The 19,810-nt window shown below is 42.8% G+C and overlaps 1 protein-coding gene across 2 annotated transcripts; it reads right to left on the bottom strand.

Annotated features, from left to right (window-relative positions):
• Positions 1–7,605: 7,605 nt before the first annotated feature.
• On the bottom strand, positions 7,606–19,299 carry ap1m1 (adaptor related protein complex 1 subunit mu 1). Of its 2 annotated transcripts, none has more exons than XM_084008679.1 (12): positions 19,123–19,299; positions 18,197–18,353; positions 18,008–18,075; positions 17,748–17,878; positions 16,870–17,017; positions 16,550–16,676; positions 16,205–16,344; positions 15,203–15,274; positions 14,867–15,025; positions 14,543–14,668; positions 8,863–8,938; positions 7,606–8,455 (listed from the first exon to the last, which is right to left on the bottom strand). In XM_084008679.1, exons 1-12 carry the CDS (start codon positions 19,162–19,164, stop codon positions 8,433–8,435), a joined length of 1,269 nt encoding a protein of 422 aa, XP_083864805.1. In that variant the 5' UTR covers positions 19,165–19,299; the 3' UTR covers positions 7,606–8,432. The 2 variants fall into 2 exon arrangements, with proteins under 2 accessions (XP_083864805.1, XP_083864804.1); XM_084008678.1 differs by having other exon boundaries at positions 16,205–16,347; positions 19,123–19,297.
• Positions 19,300–19,810: the final 511 nt, after the last annotated feature.

Here is a 19,810-nt window from a genome sequence, read left to right as displayed (position 1 = left end):
CTGCGATTAACAATAAGTGGCGTTCTCTACGCGTGCGTTTATTTTGGGAGTGTGTAATTTATATTCAAAGATGTTTTTTTTTTGTCCCCCCCCCCCCCCCCCTATCTAAATGCTTCAGGATGTTTGAATTCTTAAACTGTCTGTGTCTTATGCAGAAGCACACAGTAAGCTAACCATGTGCCCAACCACCCTACCCCAAATCATAAATAGGGGGAGCTTTTAAAGCCCTCTGGAGAGACCCCATCATTGCGCCGCTGAAATATATACCCATCAAACAAGCTATTTCTGGTCTCAACTCCTTCATGTGGCTGAATGTCTATTTTTGCCTCACCCTTGAATTTTAACTGAATGATATTGTATACCCTGACCGTACTCCCATTGCAAATTATATGAGGGGGGGGTGTTCATCTGCAGATAGGATGAATCACAGTAGGTTATCCTAACCAGCACAAAGTCGAGCACAAGCCGTGGCCGAGCGCGTCTTCAAACCCCCTCGTCCCAAGGATGCGTCCCAAAGGTTTATTTTTACTCAGCTGTGAATGGTTATGGCAGCAAACCGCCATATGGCTGTAAGATTGAGTGGTCTTGGTGGAAAATGGGGACGGAAATTATAGAGGGAGAGAGCTGGTGTCACACAGGCCTCTCATTCCTCCCCTTCTCCACGTGCTGATCGGGGGTAAATTCACTGTGGGACTGGGAAACAGTCACTGGTCGGGTTCATGGGGATACTGGTCCAAAGCATCACCTGCCTTTTCACACATCAGGAGAGTTTTGATTTGAACATTTCATTCAGAGAGTTTTGACGCCGGTTTCAGCTGTATTCAACATTCAACTCGGATTCACAAAATTGTATGAAACTTCAAAAAAGCCGACTTTGTGATGTGGATGAGACTAACGTGAAGATTTTAGCTCTTTCACCACAAAAGGATCATGTGACAGGCCGCGCCGCAAATGTCCATGTGCATGCCGTGTGAAAAGGTTTGAACAAGTACAAGAAAGTTTAAATAACAATGGATGTTCGGGTTTTATATATAAGCAGCTAAAACTAAGGAAAATGATAATGGGGTTTGGTTGGGACGAAGTTTAAGGTTAGAATTACATAAAAGAAACTGAACTGGGAAACTTCACTTGCAGTAAAAGTCAAAATCTGACAGATTTTGAAGGCAAATCCTCTTGAAGTCCACCGTTTTATGTCTTTTTATGTCTCCTTCATGTAATCCTTTTTCAGTTATCTCTCAGACTTTCCCTACATGGACTGAATTTCAATGTGATTCTCAATTCAAAACATCTTATGAAACTTTTTTTTTTTTTGCGTGTGACCTTATACCGTTTATTAGCTGGAAACACACATTTCAGCTGTTGCACACCTGAGAGCCACGCAGCATTTTTTCCCACTGGGGTCATCGGTAGCACAGCTGGAACAATTTGCCCATGGAGTGTTTTGTTTATGAGCTCCTCAACAGTAGTTGTCATGGCAGGTTGGAGCTGCTCCTTCACTTTCGCCTGCCCTGAACTGTCAACGCGCGTCAGCTTTCCTCAGCAGTTCAGTGATTTTAAAGTTGCTCGTGACTTTCCTTTGATGCCGAGCATGTCGTACATGGCTTGATAGTCGCCGGGTGTTTGTTGTGGCGCGGGACACACTGTACTTTGTGCGTGTGTGTGTTTACTCTGCTGGTGTCTATTCAGAGAGGTTGGATAAACAGCGGCTCAGACGAATTCAAAATGAGATACAATCCAAAAAAAAAGCCCCATTTAACCTCAGTGAGCAGGGCTGTCCTCGAACATGAGCTCATTGATCGGGCTGCAATTACTCTTCCCAATCAGCTATTGTCGCCCGTCCATTTTCAAATGGAGCTGCCGTAAGGGGACAATGAAGCCCCGCTGCAAAACGTCTACAGCGAGTGACACTGATGTCAAACACATGTTTCCCCCCGCAGCCCAACAGAAATAGACAAGCCTATTTAGAGGGCTGGTTTGCATGCAGGCTCCAAGGACTGATGTTTGCAATCTGGGAGCCACAGTGGGTTTTTACATGATCAGTAATTCAAAAAGTGGTCGGCCAAAGAATTCATCTTGTGCCTCTTTGTTTTGCTGTTGCCATGCACTTGTGCTAAAATATCATTTGGTGCGAGAGGCCGGCATTAAGACAGCAGAAAGTATGTCGGATGCGGTCCAAGGCCTATCAAATGTCCAGAGGAGCGAGAGACAGGAAAACACAAAAATGTTCAGTAGCGGGGAGCGAAACCAAAAAGGCGCTCTGGTGGACAATCAGGCTGAATTAGGGGGTTTCTGACGAGTGTGTCAATGTTTATTACAGCTGTTACTGTCATAATAATATCCAGATGTAGATTTGGTAGATGGTTGTAAAACCTATTAGAAGGACCGGGGAGTAGAGGTCTGTCCTCTGTGGTAACGGCCCACGGTCTGCAGTTGTCATTATCCAGAGTGCAAGGTGTCTTTGTGCCTGCTGTGCACTTGTCTTTCTTTCACCAAATACAAAAGAAGAACAGAAGGTTACTGAAAGCTCCTACGGGCCTTTGAACTTACATCTAACGGCCAGGTGTCCTGTGCTTTCTCAAAGAGGAAAGACAGGGATTTCAACCTCTATTGTGCCACAAGAAACCAGCGCTCTAGCCTCTAGCAACATTTATTTTGCCGGTTTTGTTCGGGGACAGAGAAAAAGTAAAAGACTTCCTCCTTTGTAATGACACACACATTATACCCAGTGCCATGTGAGCATGGTGCTTCTTCTCTTTTCTATGTTTTTGATAAAGAAAGACATCCCCCCCTCCCTCCTCCACAATACTTCCTTCTCATACAAACATCTACGTTTGTTTAGTGGGATGCTTACTTTCAAAACGAGCACATTACACACACTTGTCAAAGGCAAACATGATGGACGGCCCTGTAGATTTTGCCACAGTGTTGCACAGAACCATCATTATAGATAATGTCTTTTTCACATAATCCCTCGGCAGCACGGGGCATGTTGTGGCACTGTAACTCGGCAGCATGGAGGAAAGACAAACATGTAAATACAGAGGGAACGGGACGGCCGGGGGCATATTTAGAAAGGTATGCCTCTTGTATTGACATTCAGTTTGGACGAGTTTAAAAAGAGGACACATTCACTCAACTCACAAAGAGAAGTGCACAGACAGTGAGCGGTGAGCGCCTTTTTTTTTTTTTTCCGGGTTTGGATGCCGTGACAGTATCCAGGGTAGTTTTCCAGGAATATAAAAAAAACAGAACTCTGAAAGTTAGGCTGAATAAAAACAAAAAAATGAAGTCAGACTTCCGGTTGGTGTCAGTGAACCGACTCTGTAATGCATACTGTATATTAGTAACGTCTGAGGTTACAGCTCTGTTTCTAAGCAGTGATTCATACAGAAGTTGCAGTTGTGTTTAGTAAAAAGTGTTTCCCAGAAGAGAGGAATATTATTCATGTATTTTTCAAGAGTAAGATGAGAAGATGTGTGTCACATTATTCATCAGATATGGAACGGGGAGACAAAGAATCCAGGAGATGTTGTGACTACAGATGGTCCTCATTTATATAGAGCTTTTATCCAAAACGCTTTACAACAATGACTGACATTCACCCATTCACGCACACATTCACACACCTCAGTGCTCAGGGACACCAGGCACTCAGCTAGGAGGAGCCGGGGATCGAACCGGCAATCTCCTGAGCTAATCCCCCCCACAGCTGGGACATAACCAGTCTTAAGAATTATTTTTATATTGCAGTTTTTGTATGGATTTATTTTGGAATATATAATGACTTAATTACTGAGCTTTGGAGGTGCTGGTGTCTGGATTTTGTTGCTTTTTGACAGAGCAAGGCTATCTGTCCAGTCTTTACGCTAAGATATGCAAATTGCTTTCAAAACCATGAAACGCGTGACTGATGGTTTTTCTTAGAAAGCAAATAAGAGCCTTTTCTCGAAATGTCCAACTGTTCTTGTAATTATCTGCTGACCCCTCTGATTCATCTTGGGACCACTTGGGGGGTCCATCCCACAGCTTTGGATCCGCTCCTCCGGTAGTCCATAATAACATGGTGTGCGTGTTATGAGCTGAGGTTGATAATAAGGTTGTACGTGCTTTACTGCACTTGCTGATCTTTCAGACTTTGGACCCCACTGCGGCTGATGAGTCACGCTCCAAGGCAAAGACATAACGAGACGCTTGTTATGCGTTAAGGACGTAATATATATATATTAACCATGATGTTCGCTTGACCCCACGACACTGCAAGTCACGAAGGCCCTGATGAGGCTGGAGGACCCGGCTGTCACGTACCAGTGTCTGGCAGCGGTGTGTGAGCCGGAGGCACCGAGAGATCACAATAGTGTCTCAAGGCCGGCTAGTTTGAACACTCAGCTATATGCCCCCTTACACCAATATTGTTCTACAGTCTACACAGGAGGTTGGAAGTTTCCCCACACGTGAGGAATCTCCTGCTGCAAAGCCAGCCCGGACCACACACACACACACACACACACACACACACACACACACACGCCGAGCCCCTGGTGTTTTTCAACTGGTGTAGCAACTATTTCAGGTTTCTGTAGGAGGAAGTGCCTCACATGGTGCATTACCTTTTCTCCAGTTACTGTCTCAAAGTGACTCACCAACTATTTGTATTTCACAACTGAAGGTGAGAGGCTCCACTCGGATGATTATAGGGGCACGTTGCGTGCCTGAGAGGGGAACGACCTGTCTCGACGTCACGAAGAGATCAGAGTCCCGATGTGACACGAGAGGATTTCCCTCGGTTGCTAGGCGCCAGGATTCCATGTGTGGATAAACACGGGGTTCCTCGTGGCACACCTGTGTTTGAAGTCGACACTGCCACGCTGTCAGACCTCTCTACCTGTTGCTTCACTGTTGAGTAACCATAGTTATTTTCCATTGAAAACTCCAGAGAGGCATCTGCTCTATCAGTAACAACGGTGTAACGTTGGCATGGCAACCAAATAACTCCAGGAGGGGAAAGGTGAAGCTTTTATTTCATTCACCTGTTAGCCTAGTTTTGCTGGAGGCACGACATGGCTCATTTATTTTGTATGGTACAGCAGTTACTGCAAAAACACTTCATACATCTATGTTTGATCATGGTTTATAACACCAAACTCTCATTTAATAATGAGAAAATACTCAAAGGCGTGTGACTAATTTTTTGAAGAAGGTCTGTGTACATTTAAATGTATGAATGTACAATTTTCATACTAATTTTTCAGTTCATTTATATGAATTCCTAATTTTGGGATCATTTGTCAATTGATTTCCAATCACAGTACTTGAGACTTTTATCCAAAAATGGAGTTTAACAGTAGTTGAAGTCAACTAAGCACATTTTTATCTTAATTACTGTGCTTAGAAAGTAACAGTTTGAGATTTAACTTAACTTCTGTTAAAAAAGAGAGAGATAGTTTACTCCACAGCATTTATTTCACACCTATATTTACTGGTTATTTTGAAAATGATATTGTTTGATAAAACATGAACACAATAAGGGGCTGCACGGTGGTGTAGTGGGTAGCACTCTCGCCTCACAGCAAGAGGGTCCTGGGTTCGATTCCCGGGTCGGCCCGGGTCCCTTCTGTGTGGAGTTTGCATGTTCTCCCCGTGTAAGCGTGGGTTCTCTCCGGGTTCTCTGGCTTCCTCCCACAGTCCAAAGACATGCAGGATGGGGATAGGTTAATTGGTGACTCTAAATTGCCCGTAGGTGTGAATGTGAGTGTGAATGGTTGTCTGTCTCTCCATGTCGGCCCTGTGATAGACTGGCGTCCTGTCCAGGGTGTACCCTGCCTTCGCCCAATGATAGCTGGGATCGGCTCCAACCACCCCGTGACCCTAAATACAGGATAAGCGGTAGAAAATGGATGGATGGATGGATGAACACAATAAGTTCATTAGGTTAAACTACTGTTTATAACGTATTTAAAATCAGCACCACCACTGCTACAAATGAAAAACTCCTTACAAGTAACGGCATTAGGACTGATCATTTAAAAATAATAATATGAATATTTGAGTGCTTTTACTTGACTTAAATAACATTTGAATGCATGCAGAACATTAACTTATAGGTGTATATTCATATGGGCATTTTGCCATCTAAATACTTCTGCTTTATATGATGATTAGCTTTCTCAGAATGCTTTAAATTTCACACCATTTCAACAGAAATGAAGAAACATGTTACGATAACCCCCTGGTTAATCTTAGATCAGCGAGTATGTTTACGGTAAATATTTGTGAACATAAGGAGGATACTCGCGTCTCACTTCTGTAAGCAGTCTTGCAACATGAGGTATGTGTCAGGTCTCCCCTACGACTCCCCAGAGGATCCAGTTTTGCTTCATGAATGCAACCTTCTCATCGTGTGCCAAATACGATATTCATGAGCTCTGCCAAGTATCACAGAGACTGCTCCCCAGTGAGGGAGAGCACAAGTCGACCAGTAACGGCCATGCTGTGGGGATTTTATGACTTTTGAGTTAGAGATTCTTAAATTATCATGTTGGTACCCGTTTGCAAAAGTGTGTGTGAATAGACGATCCGAGAACCGGAAACCAGCGAACACCAGGCTGTTAACGAGGAGACGAGATACAATTGAATCTGATGTGAATGGGTGTTATTATCTCCCATACCTGTCATTCATAGTACAAGTATTCACATGTTAAACTGCACACTCTAAAAAAAATCACTTTGTTTTCTCCAAACGCAGCAGCTCCACTGACTTGTTTACTGACACTTTCTCAATTGTGGCAGGGAAGTGCTGCTTGAAATCATCAGATTATTGTCATATTTGAGATGTTATCTCAGAAGTGTTCGTGTGCTGCTGGGGAAAAAAAGCTGAATGTGAGAACATTACTGTAGCAGCTTGCGTCTTCCAGTTACAGTCGGTATAACGCTTATCTTGATGACTGTTGTGAACATTGAAAACATTAAATAAGAAAGCATTCTTTCTTATATTTTGGTCACAGACTAGGCACACCTGCTCTGTCGGCGTTTCAACAAAAACAGGTGCTTGCAAGAAGAATGTAAAGAAGAAAACAAAACCCACCGATGCCAGAATCGAGCCCCTCCTGTGACGAGTCACAAATGTGGCATTTCGGGTCACGGTGACGTGAATCACATGAATAAAGATCATCACGGTCCCCTTACGAGAGAAACTTAAGGAATGACCTCATGCGAGGACCACTGCAGTGTGGCTTTGGCATGAACAATAGCAAGTCTGTGCTGGTCCATCCTACGTTTCTCTCTCGCATGTCTGCGACTGTTGACCACAGCTTGAGTCACATCCTTCCCTGCTCTCCTGTGTGTTTATGGAGTGCTGGCGCTCAAATTGCCTATGATATCACGGGGCCGAGGGTATTAAGAGATGCACTGTTTGAGAAGACCTCCAGGACCGGGGTGGAAAGAACCATCCAGGGTTTTCTACTACCACAGGCCTGATACAGGAAACCCCCCCTCCTCTGCAGAGTTTTCCCCTCCGTACTGCTCTGTGGGGCAGGTGGCTACAGATGACACCTCACGGTGATGGCTGCAGTGACATCACAAACAAAATGACGCAGGGAGACGGTGGAACAGATTTCTCTAAATAGACATTTAATGATTTAAAATGTGTGTGGTTACAGACGGGGAGGGGGAGGGGTAACAAGTGTCGGGGTGGAAAAAGAGGGATTTTCAACTGGTATTCTGTTTTACCTCCGACTCGTGTTTTCTGCAAAGCTGAATGTCAGAGGAGTCAAACTGATGAAAAGCACGACAGCCACGCAGGAGGGCACTGCTCTGGCATGTATCAATGGCATCACACTGAGGTGATAAGACTTTAAAAAAAAAAAAATGAGAACATTGCTTTTTCCATTTACAATTAGCGAAACAAATAACACTGAATTGAAGTTCATTAAAATGTAACAAATATATACACATAATCAACAAATAGGAATTGTGGCAGAACAAAGCAGCTTTCATGTAAAAAATATGCTACTCGGACTGACCGGAGAGTGTCGTTAACCCTGCGTGGATGTGATTACAGTAACTTCAAACTTGTAACATACCATTTGACCCATCGTGATACGATTTTTGTACATCCCGCCGCTGTGTGTGTTGGATGTAAACATTACTCCTGCTTTGCTTGGCCTCGCTCACATCCGGAGCCCCCCCGTAGTCAAACATGATAATTACTTCTTCTTCTTCTTCTTCTTCTTCTTTTTTTTTAATCTTACCTAACTGAAGGCTCCCGACTAATATTTGCATTGATCAGAAATCAATATAACTTCAACAAACACAAAACAAAAAACGAACAAAAAGACACTCTGGTCTCGTGACGGACACCTGCCATTGATAGCGCATTAGCAGCTCCACTCCGCCCCCTCTGATTTCCACCTGCCTACTCCCGGCCGAGGCGCTGCCTACTGGGTCCGGAGCTGGTAATCTGAAGAGGAAATGGACAAGACTTAATCGAATGGACAAAAGGAAAAAAAAAGCGAGAATCAGAGAGAAATCAAGTGGAGGCAGCTGATGCTTTCCACCCGGAATGAAGGGAATACAACGGAAATGAGATGAGGATGTTTGGCAATTAGTGGCAACATTAGCAAAAAGGCCAGCATGTGCAACCTTTGTAATTTCAGTATAAGAATCAGGGAAGCTGGTCAAAAGAAAGAGTTCACTTTCTCACATTCTGCAGGACGTTGCCACATTGCCTCATGTTCTGTAGTGTATCCCCTTTTCATAGAACTGCATCAGTTCGAGGCCAGTTCCCACCACATTGCACTGCATTGCCCAATTGTTGCCTAAGAACTGCACACATGGGCACAAGTACGAGTGAACTTGTAAACCTACCTCCATTTTGGGTGATGTAGCGCACCCACGGCAGGGCCTGGTATCCACTCTTCTCAATGATCTTCAGGTAACGCACCTGTCGAGGGAGAACAAAGCTTTAACACATAGAAGACAAACATTTTGTAATCGTTTACTATGTTTTTAAACCTAAAATCAGTTTTTAGGTTTGCAACATTATTGCAGATGATGATGTAAGTCGCTGGGCTCCAGTGTAATAAAAAAACACAACATACACTTATTTTGTTTTTTAGACTGTTAAACTACCCATTTCTAAAACATTTCCATAGGCTGAGTTTGTCCTATTCCCATCCCAGCATGCACTGGCAGAGAGCCAGGATACACCATGGTCCGGATGTCGGTCCATCACGGGCTAACGCATGCAGACAAACCAAAGTAGAAATACATTCCCACCTATGGGAAACGTAGCGCTGACCATGTATGTCATTATTTCTAACGTATAAAACACACAGAACGGCGAAGTGTATACTGCAGGGATGTTTGGGACGTTCCTAGGAATATTTTTGATGCACCATTTTGACTTTTTGAGTCTCTGTTCTGCCTCCATTCTCTGCGACAGAACAAGCCAAACTTTTCACTCTTTATTCGATACTCGGAAGACGCGTTTGCAGTGGATCGCTCCTTCGAGCTCGTAGCGAACTGCAAGTTGTAGTAAGAGTAGTGTTGATGAGGAAGCAGTAGTATGAGTCACGTTGACATGAGGGAAGCAGATACAGAACAGCTTTCAAGGGAAAGAAAGTTAATTTACATAACTGTATTTTCAGAGGCCTGTGAAGGGGGTAAAAAAAAAAAATATGCACATCAGCACAATCAAGATACAACTTTCACAAGCCATTAACCGATATTTCACCAGACCAGTGTTACCACAGAGCTGAATTTCGAGAAGAGGCTCTAAAAATACTCTGCCATCGCAAAACATGGTTGCACATCGTATTTTCCCCAGTCAGATGGAGGAACATCTGTTCAAACCTATGTCAACTTATGTATTTATGTGTATCACTTGATCTTGTGTTAGCAATAAGTATATGTTGCCGTGCTACAAAAGAAATGAAAGACGTGTCTTTCAAGCTAACTTTCTCACGAACATTTCTCACAATTAGCAGCGATGAGAACGCAACCATTTTTAAAGGCTGACACGACCTCTCGAGGAGATGTCGCCATGCAATGCCTCCATCGTGCCGGGTTCGTAGCTGAAAGACGTACAGACGGGGCAGGAATTTTGCGGGCCGAGTGGCGGCGGATCCTGGTGAGGCCTCGGTAGTGGCCGCCTTGTTATTACCTTCCACTACACAGTGAGGTCAGAGAGAGAGAGAGACGCAGAGAGAGAGAGAGAGAGAGAGCACCGTTGCCACCAGACACATGACGATAAACACATAGACGCGGGATCACCGAGTCTGCCGGCGCAGCACTTCTCCCTGAACCCGGCAGCCAAACATGCAGTCGGCCTGACCGTGGCTACGCAGTCAGCAAAACAGCATCAAACGCCGTCCCCCGCAAAATATCATTATGGCTTGTAAGATGAGAAGGGGAGAAGGGGATGTTTGTTGTATCTCGTCGGGTAAGTACAGACTACATGTGTGGTCTGGGATTTATCAGGCTCCTTGCTAGACGCTATGGCCCAGAATGCATCTGCCAAATTGCCCTGCATCCCTCAGCATCACCTAAAGACAGGAGATGTGGAAACGCAGCGGCACTTGTGCCGTTATTGCCACTCCACGGGCCAAAGTGTGGGGTTGCTCCATTTCTAGTTAAATTTATAAGGTGCAGCTACGTGCATCATGCACACTTCACATGTGCTCGCCCCTACACTTAGTGGTGGAGTTAAGAGGAACTTTCTCATGCTTTGATATTGACATGTGTCTAATTAAGCTTCACGGCGTCTTCTCACACGTAGAGAGCGGTGTTGGGCTGCATTAAGAGTCTGAGAGCCAGGCTGCCGTTGCCCTGTAATAAGGGAAAAGTTGCTGGCCTGACACAGGAGTTTGATGGGAATATGGCTCTTAATAGGTTGCCTCCGAGATGGTGGGTGCACCACAGTGGGACTGCACTGAGCCAAAGGGTGTTTGAGCTGTTGGTCTGGACAGTTGGACTGTGAAGACGACAACTTCGAACAGGAAAACTGCTGCTACTTAAAGCAGCAATCATAGTATCTTAGAGTGTAGCTTCTAAATGCCAAGGAATGGGAAATAGACCTGCCTTTCCTAGAGCGCATATCTCGTCTTTTCGACTCATTCACACACATTCGGGGGCAATTTGGGGGTTCAGTATCTTGGACAGGGACACTTTGGCATGCATACTGGAGGAGCCGGGAATCAAACCGCCGATCTTCCGATTGGAGGACGACTCACTCTACCACAGCCGCCCACAAGTAGAAAACATTATTTCCAATATCACCCATAACTTCTCAAAACTAGTTAACATTATAATGGAAACTTCAAATCTAATTGAGGGCTTAACCCTTACAGGGTCGTCGCGGAGCCGTCGTGTTCTCTGGCACTCAGCTGAAGTGTGTTCAAGTATGTTTGGCATTTCTTTAGATTCTTTAGTTTTTTTTAAATGAACTATCTCACTCCGTTCACTGGAGGTTATACTAGTTATACTCTGCTTTCTTGTGCTTCAATAAAGCAAGAAATGGTTTGTAGAAAACCACAAAAAGAGGACCAATCAACCAAACAGATAAGCAAGTCTTGTGTATTATGTGACTTTTTGTTGTTTTTATATTGGCTTGAGTTCATTTGTATTTTATTGATTCATCTTCTTAAAACGTTTCATGCGTACGTTGTAAGTGTGACGGCTCTAGGCCTCCATAGTTAATGGGTTAGTCTGCCTTGCCCTCTACTCTCCTGTTTTTCCTCCACCATCATCAAGGGATTGAGGTCACCTGTTGGGAACCTTCTTCAACAGGGGAAGTTCGAGATGGCTCTCCCTCACTCTCTGGCCCTCCTGGAAGGCTGGTGCCGTTCAGGCATTTCATTTGTTTTTGTTTTTTGAGCCCTTACCGTGTGGTCCTTCTTGCTTTGTTATGCTCTCAAACGAGCTAAGTAAAATGTTTTGTACATGGTTGTGGTGCATAAAAAGAGGTGTTGAGACTCCACCATTACTGTAAACAAAACATGTTTACCATTAATGCACGTCTCAACCGTGTGATAGAGCCTTATAATAATAATTTTAAAAAACTGTGGTCAGTTTTCTGTTGTTAGTGCCAGAAAAACAACTTATGGAAGAAAAACCAATTATTTGCTTTCTGGGTGGGACCATAAAAAAAAAACACTCATTTTTATAAATAACACTAAAATATAATGCCATTTTTAACATGTATTAAAAGACTTTTACCTCAATGTAAAGGTTCTATCTCATGGATATGGAAGCAGCTTGACACCTGCCTGTGTTGCTGCACCAAGACTTAATGCACTTGCTTTTATTCGAGCATCTGTTCATTTAGAGATCAGCAAAGATTTGAAAGGAAGGAAGGGAAATTAGATTACTTCTTTCAGCTGCCAAATTACCTTGGAATATGACAAGCATTCTTGTACTGCCAAAACCACCCCAATTAAAAACATCACGCATTTCAATTATCCCGGGTTCAAGCTTCGTGTTTCCGAGTGGGCTGCATAATGTCCATACAACATAATATGATTTTATCGACTCGCATAGGAAATGTGCAGAAGCTGGAAAATATGACCTCTTGGGTCTTAACAAGAATTACACAGGAAGCAATGTTAGCAAATTAAAGTGGCAGTCCGTAAGATTTTAAGATATGTTGCTTCTAGCGGCCTCTTTGGCGGTAGACGGAACTGCATGCCTCCCTCACCGAACAGTGTCGACTGTCTCTCATCTGCGTGATGCCTTCAAATGCTCCACACTGAAAGGAGGTCCGTCGTTTTCCCTCGTTGGAGGTCACTTTGCTTCTTCGTGACTTGACCTTCTTCACTTCCATTAGTTTTTGTTTCTTTTTCTTGGGACTGGATGTTAAATGGTCTTCTATCTCTAGCTGTTGATCCTCCATTGTGAGTCAGCAGTCATGAAATGTACATGGTCAAATTTTTTAGACTAGAGGGAGCCTGACTCAGCAGTTACCGATTTCCGATTTACAATGAAACACAGCATCCTTCCATGAGTAGCTCCACCTGGGCAGACCAACCGCTGCTGACTGACTCACTAATTTTGAATTTTGCGTGGGAATGTCGCCACAGACACGGAGATCTATATTTGTGGGCCAAGCAGCGAGGAGAAGCACTTTCATTAGTGGATCATGTGACCAATCACCTTTGTTGTTTTAACTCACTCTTTGATATATAGTAACTTAAAAGACAATTACATAGATGAAAATGTTACGGACTGCCACTTTAAGAAGTAAGTGCCCATAAATAGAGAAGAATAAAGCTGATATTCTAGAAGGATTTGAAATAGGGAGTTAATATACAAATTGAAAACTTACACTGTTACACAAATACTTTTATTATGCCTCTGCTCTGTGCATTAAGTTATACCATCCATCACTATAAAGTAAAGTATTTTCATTTAAAGAGAGTTTTTTTTTTTTTTGTTATTTAAGACAGTGCCATGACTTGTCATATGTCCCTCTGAAATCAATGCACCATTACTTTACTGATATAAACATCAATCGACTATATTTAAATTCAACAGCTGTTGCTTCAGATAATGAAGCACAAAGTCAGATGATATCTGGTTGATAAAAACATTGAGGTGGAACTACGGGGCAATCCTACAGTATGATATTTTCAAAAGGAGTTTGTCCACATGCCAATGTTTCCTCACATGAAGACATGGGAAAACTTAGTTTTGTGTTACTGTGATGCTACACATACAATCACAGGACAACTGTCATTATACTGTAAGTGCAGCACAAGTCTGTGGTCAGCAGGCGTCTTCATTCAAACATGACGGAAAAACATTTAGTTTTGCTCTCAGTTTCGTGGGAATCACACTCAAACTCTGACGCTTACTTCACAGCGACCGACGATGGCATTACTATCACTGTGATCGACATTAAAGCAGAAGGCTCAGTCGTAGTTGATGAGCAGTTGCTTTCTAGTTTGTTCAGCAGTAGAAATGTTCTCGACCACAAACGGGAGTCTCACAGTCGAACATTGCTGCCTTACTGCCCCCTCTGGCCAAGAAGAGGACAAATATGAATTGTTTAAATGCCTGAGCAAGAGTTCATACGAGAGACACTGCCGTGGCTTCTAAATCCAGGAAGCCGGGGAAACAACCGAGAACCGCAAGATATGTGGACTATGCATGCACGTACACGGGGCGATAATCAAACAGCAGGTGCAAATAAACTGCAACATTTGCTTGAGCTTACTCTCAGACGGTTTACTATGAAGGAATGATAAACACTGTATGAACTGTAAACAGACTTAGTACACTTCCGTGTAATAAACACCTTATTTTTCTAGTTAAATATTGTCCTAATTCTTATTATTTCTCAGAGGGGATCTTCAGATTATTTTATCTCGAACCACATGTTGTTGCAAGCAGGTTAAACAAATTACTTGGAATTATTTGAGAAATACTGTTTGACAGAGGGTGTGTGTGTGTGTGTGTGTGTGTGTGTGTGTGTGTGTGTGTGTGTGTGTGTGTGTGTGTGTGTGTGTGTGTGTGTGTCTGTGTGTGTGTGTGTGTGTCTGTGTTGTACCTGGATGCCTGAGGTGGTGAAGTATGGGATCTCAAACTTGACACTAATTGGTGGCTTCCCCTCCTTATCTTCAGCCTCGACACTCGGCAGGCCGAAGTGCGCACGCATCAAATATTCCTTTCCACCCTGTGAAATTCACAACAAAACTTTATTAACTCTTGACATTTAAAAAAAGACAACCAACAAGTTTTTTTTTTTATAAACTACAGGACAAAACTGACATTTGGTGAGACACACAAGCAAACTCCAACCCAAAATATAACATAACTTAAAAACCGAAACATACGATCCGACAGCGATACTCATGAGTCAGGATAAACTCACAGGAAAAGACTTGATTGACCAGACGATCTCACTGTTCTCAGGCACCCACTTCACACTGCCCACTGTGGTCTTGAATTTGGGTGAGTCAGCGTCTGTTGGTACAGGAATGTGGATCTCCACGTTGTTGGCTGTGGAGCGCCTCTTGAACTGACTCTTTGCCTGAGAGGAGAAACAAGAAGGTCAAGTTTAACATGGTGCCCCGGGCTCAATGACGGACTTGAATAAGGCTCGCCACACGTGAAAACTAGATACTACTTTATACTCCTTTATAATAAACTACAGACCCAGGTTTAACAACGAGCTGCTATGAAGGACATGAGTGTGAAAGGGAACGACCTTGATCATGTACTCGATCCGACTGTGGGAGTGCTTCTCGATGACGGATTCAATCCAGATCAAGGGCTTCACCTGAGATATAAAGAAAACCACGATCAAACTCATTTTACACAGGCTCTGCTACACTCAACGTACATGCCAGTTTGAATGACAACATATGCCACAGTCACCACCTGGTGGATAGCAGATGTTACTACAACAAGAACCATAAAACATTTAGGAATAGCACATAACATTTACACGTTTTGAAACAAATCCAATAACAATAAATATACTACTTTACTTTTAGTGACGAAATATGTAACTTTAACTATATTATATGTTCATTTTTAGCACGACTCACCCATGAAGGAGGTGGTATGACAGGTAAAGACATTTTTATTTCACCTATAACCAGGACCTAAATGTTTAAATGTAGTCAGTGGTAGTTGTAGCTAGAGAGAGACCTTGGCTCCAATGTACTAGTTCCCTACTCACAAGCAGCACTTTAGTCTCATTTGAGCAAAGGCTGGTTTGGTTGGTCCAAGGCCCCCCAGGTTAGGAGTTTTAAGCAAAAATATTTACCTAGCTTACTGACTGTGCCTTCCAAAACACAAAAAAGGTTGATTTGAATTGTAGTTATTAGATCAACAGCTACGCTTCCTGCGGCCCACAGGAATGAAGACATGAGATAGGGGCTATGAGATTCTGTTCAAATTAGAGGATACTCTTCTAGGTTCACATTATGAGCTTGACTGCAGAATGATGCTTTAAACTCCTGATTTTGAGTCTGGATGCATTATCTGCCTATATTTCCTGCAGCTGGCTCATCGGTTGGCCTGCAAGGGCGATATGCATGCGATGTCACAAAGGCTACTGGAACCCAAGGAACTAAGAACTGTTATCGTCTCAGAAAATGACCAGCAAGTGTAATGTGTTTGGTTGCTTGCAGATGTTAATCCTCTCGTTGGGGGTCAGTCTATCAGCCCACCAGGGGGCTGGAAGAAGATCTACAGTACTCACATGAGTGTTGAGGCGGTAGGACATGAGCTCAAACTCTCCATCGGGAGGGATGAAGGAGATGGTGCGGTCGTTCTCGAAGCGAGACAGACGGACACACTGGTGAAACTTCACATCTTCCAACTCAACAGATTTACTCTTTCCTCCTCCATGAAAAAGACAAGGAGATGATATTAGAGAAGAAAAACACAAACTGGTATACATATTTCTAATCACACCTGAAAATGGTTAAGTATAAGGTGGCAGATATTACGTATGGCCAAGACGGCCAGGAAGGCTTTCACACAGCTCAGAACGGAGCTCAAAATCACCCATTAACACAATAGAAGTTTGTAAGGGAGAACTCACTTCCAGTGTTTTCAAACAGAACCTTGTCGTTAAGGCCCAGCCGCAACTCAGGCATTCCAGACAAGAAGACACGCATCTTAATGGAGCCGACGATCTCACTACGTAGAACATTACCATTGGCGCTAACCTGAAAATTAGAGCGATTACAGAGAGCCCCATCAAAAAAAAGCATTATCCACTTAAAGAAAGCACTCACAGCCCATAGAAACTACAGCAAGATCAGATAGCTAATGTTGTGACGCACACGGGGAGGAAGTTTACAAGTCCTGTGACTAGCATTCCTTAAGCAACACAGCGCTTCTAAAACAAGGAGTTCCTACCAGGAGGTTGACTGACTCAATGACGTCCAGGAAGACCTCATTCTTCCTGTACTTGATGCCCTCTGACCTCCAGGAGACAGCATTGGTGACTGTGGCGGGGGGTCGTGGGGCGCCAGTGTCTAGCTTGTGTCCCTCCTGGGTTATGTATCTGAGAGAAAAAATATGTAAACACTGAGGCAAAATACAGAAATGGGGAAATGGACTGTCTATGGAGGTGAGTTCCCAGAAAGCATCAAATAAAAACAGATACTTGTGGTCACTAAGGGAGGACTGCCTGACTCTCAGTACTCGGAAGAGTTGGGGGAAATCCAGAGTTAGATTGCTACACACCCTCAGCACATATGCTGTTATGTGAATTTAAAGGGTAATTTACAGTAATTTACGGTTAGGACGGGAAGCTCTTTATGAGTAGCAAATATATATATATACATATATGACAGGCTAATCCACAAAGCTGGAAAACCTGTTTTAATGGCTACACAACAATTAATATAAAAAAAAAATTATAGCTGGTTTAAACTGTATTCAACACCGATTGGTAGAAACAGGAGTAAATGTCCTCATTAAAGAAATAGTTGATAATAGCAGATAATTAACAATGACAATTTGAGTGGCAAAGTTGATTATTAGTTCACAACAATTTCAGTTTCTGTTTCATATAATTGTTAATAGGATACATTTGGATATTTTTATTAAAGCTTATCAATTTGGAGGCTGGGAAAGACCGAATATTTGTTGTGTTTTGGGCTTTTTTTGTGTTATTTTATGGAATAAACACAAATCAAAAAATAATCAAAAGGGTAATCAATAACAGCAGTATTCTACTCTAATGAATAAAGGTAATAGCAGTGTGAGACTGTGGCAAAGTGGATACTCACTCCTGCAGAATTTTGCTGTCGGTGGTCTGAGGATAGCCAAAGTCCATCAGCTCATCCATCAGCTCATATATGATGACAAAGTTATCTCGAATACTCTCCTCCTCCAATTCTTTGAAATACTCTGAAAAAACCTGAAGAACACAAATATGGTTTCATAATTTGGCTCGTCCATCACATTAAACATAAAGTTTATGGCTTTATTCGTGTTTTTTTTAATCGTCCAATTCTGCTGTAGAAAGTTAAAAGCACTCAAATCTTACCTGGACAATTTTGTACAAGAAAGAGAAGACCAGCGAGACGCTAGCATTTTTCTTGGATGTTGCAACCACTGATGTGATCCGTGTTAAGAATTATACCGACATGACCTCAAAATCCAAGCATCACCAAAAAAAACATAGTGATGACAAGTTGCCCGGGTACAAATGCCATGCAGTGAACAATAAGGATACAGTAGAGGTTATTGTGTTTGATCCACATGAAGCGTACTCCCCCGTGGGCCAGGATTGGAGAGAGGGTCCCCTCCTCCTCTTTGTCCATCAGAAGGGTCATGAAGTGCTCGATCTCTGACATGTCCACATCTCCCCGGTAATTTCGGCACACAAGGACCTGAAAGGGGTGGGTAGAATTTGTGTAGGTTGTAATATCAATGTTATCAATGCTATCGTGCCTATCTAGTAATGAATGAAGCGAAATGTCCAAATGTTGGTGGTCAGTTGCCAACAGGTCAAAGTTTCCAATTTCTGCCCAAATCAAATATATTTTCATGTGTGTTGAGATGACATATTTTATGTACAAACAAAAGTAACTTTAAAATGTTTTACAGAAAAACGTTCACTCTTCACAATTGTGCATAAAAGTATCTGCCTTCTCCGTGACAGCCTTTATTTGAACCTGTTTTACTCCACTGTGGGCGGTAACAACCAACGTGTTTAACCTGTATCCATCCTGGATTTAAATACAGCTTGGTGTTTAACTTGTATGCCGAATTTGCCAGAAGAACCTCACGGTTGAAAATAGGTTGAAGGTACATCATAAAATAGATGTGATGGCCTTCATAGAAGCAAGGCGGTGTGAAAACCTGCAATAATGTGAAGGGAATACCGTTTGACGTTCCCTGCAGTTAACAGCTGGTCACCTGTTTGTTTTCTTGTCGTTACGCGGCCTGACATTTTTCAGTTAAACCACCACACGAAACTGACCACCTTGTTTAGGCGCACTTCACCGGATTAAATTAAAAGGCAAAAAAGCCGTTGACGTGGCATATCCACATGCTGGTGCATTAGCTGCAGATTAAGCCACATCATAATCTGTCAACGAAGAATGTGTTAGCAAGGCTACTAGCTAAGCTAACGTCTGGCCTGGCCCGTTATCTTACCTTTCCTTTTAAATCCAAGACATACACCGCGCTCGCAGACATCTTGAACTAATTTAAACGAGCTTAGTTCAGCTCCTTAGCAAGCAGCCTGTTGATAATGTTTGACAATAACGACTTCAGGGCTAAAATCAAAGAGCAGACTTTCATTCATAATACTGAAGAGAGGAAAGATAGCCACCCTTCCTTGTTTGTGAAATCATCCATGCTTCTAACCAGCGCCCCCTGTCGTACTGGAGTATGTAATGTTAGTGCCACAGAGAGGTACAGAAAATATGGGCTAAATGGCTGATATTTTGATACCGGTAGCCACCAAATCAGACAAATAAATTAAAAGAATACTTTGAGAGTTTTCTTTCATGCTGATATTCTCTTTAAACATTTTAAAACGATCTTAAAAGCTTCCACGGTTATGTTACACCCCACTACACTCTTTCTGTCATAAACATCGTTTTCATCCTCTAGCTCCCTCTACTGGATGAATGGTTGATCTGCACAAGACAACTTTAAAGTTCTTGCCACATGATCACCTTAGAAGTGCATTTTCAGCTGTTTGGATCAAACTGCTATGCAAACTGTTGTCACGATGTTGGAAACACACTATTGTCACATATATCATTGCATCCTACAGTATTAAGATTTTCAGTCATTGTAAATAAATAAGCCCAAGGTGTGAAAAGAATCACAACAA

The sequence above is a fragment of the Eutrigla gurnardus genome (genome assembly GCF_963514095.1).
Source record: "Eutrigla gurnardus genome assembly, chromosome: 4".
In the NCBI taxonomy this organism is placed as follows: Eukaryota; Metazoa; Chordata; class Actinopteri; order Perciformes; family Triglidae; genus Eutrigla; species Eutrigla gurnardus.
Note: the sequence above shows the minus strand (reverse complement) of the source record. Positions and strands in the feature narration are given on the sequence as shown.

Coding starts and splice junctions, on each gene's coding strand:
- ap1m1 (XM_084008678.1), bottom strand. CDS start 19,164: ATGTCTGCGAGCGCGGTGTATGTCTTGGATTTAAAAGGAAAG. Junction 17,879..18,007: donor TCTTGTACAAAATTGTCCAG/GTAAGATTTGAG, acceptor TGTGTTCTTCAG/GTTTTTTCAGAGTATTTCAA. Junction 15,275..16,204: donor CCTACCGCCTCAACACTCAT/GTGAGTACTGTA, acceptor TTTATATCTCAG/GTGAAGCCCTTGATCTGGAT.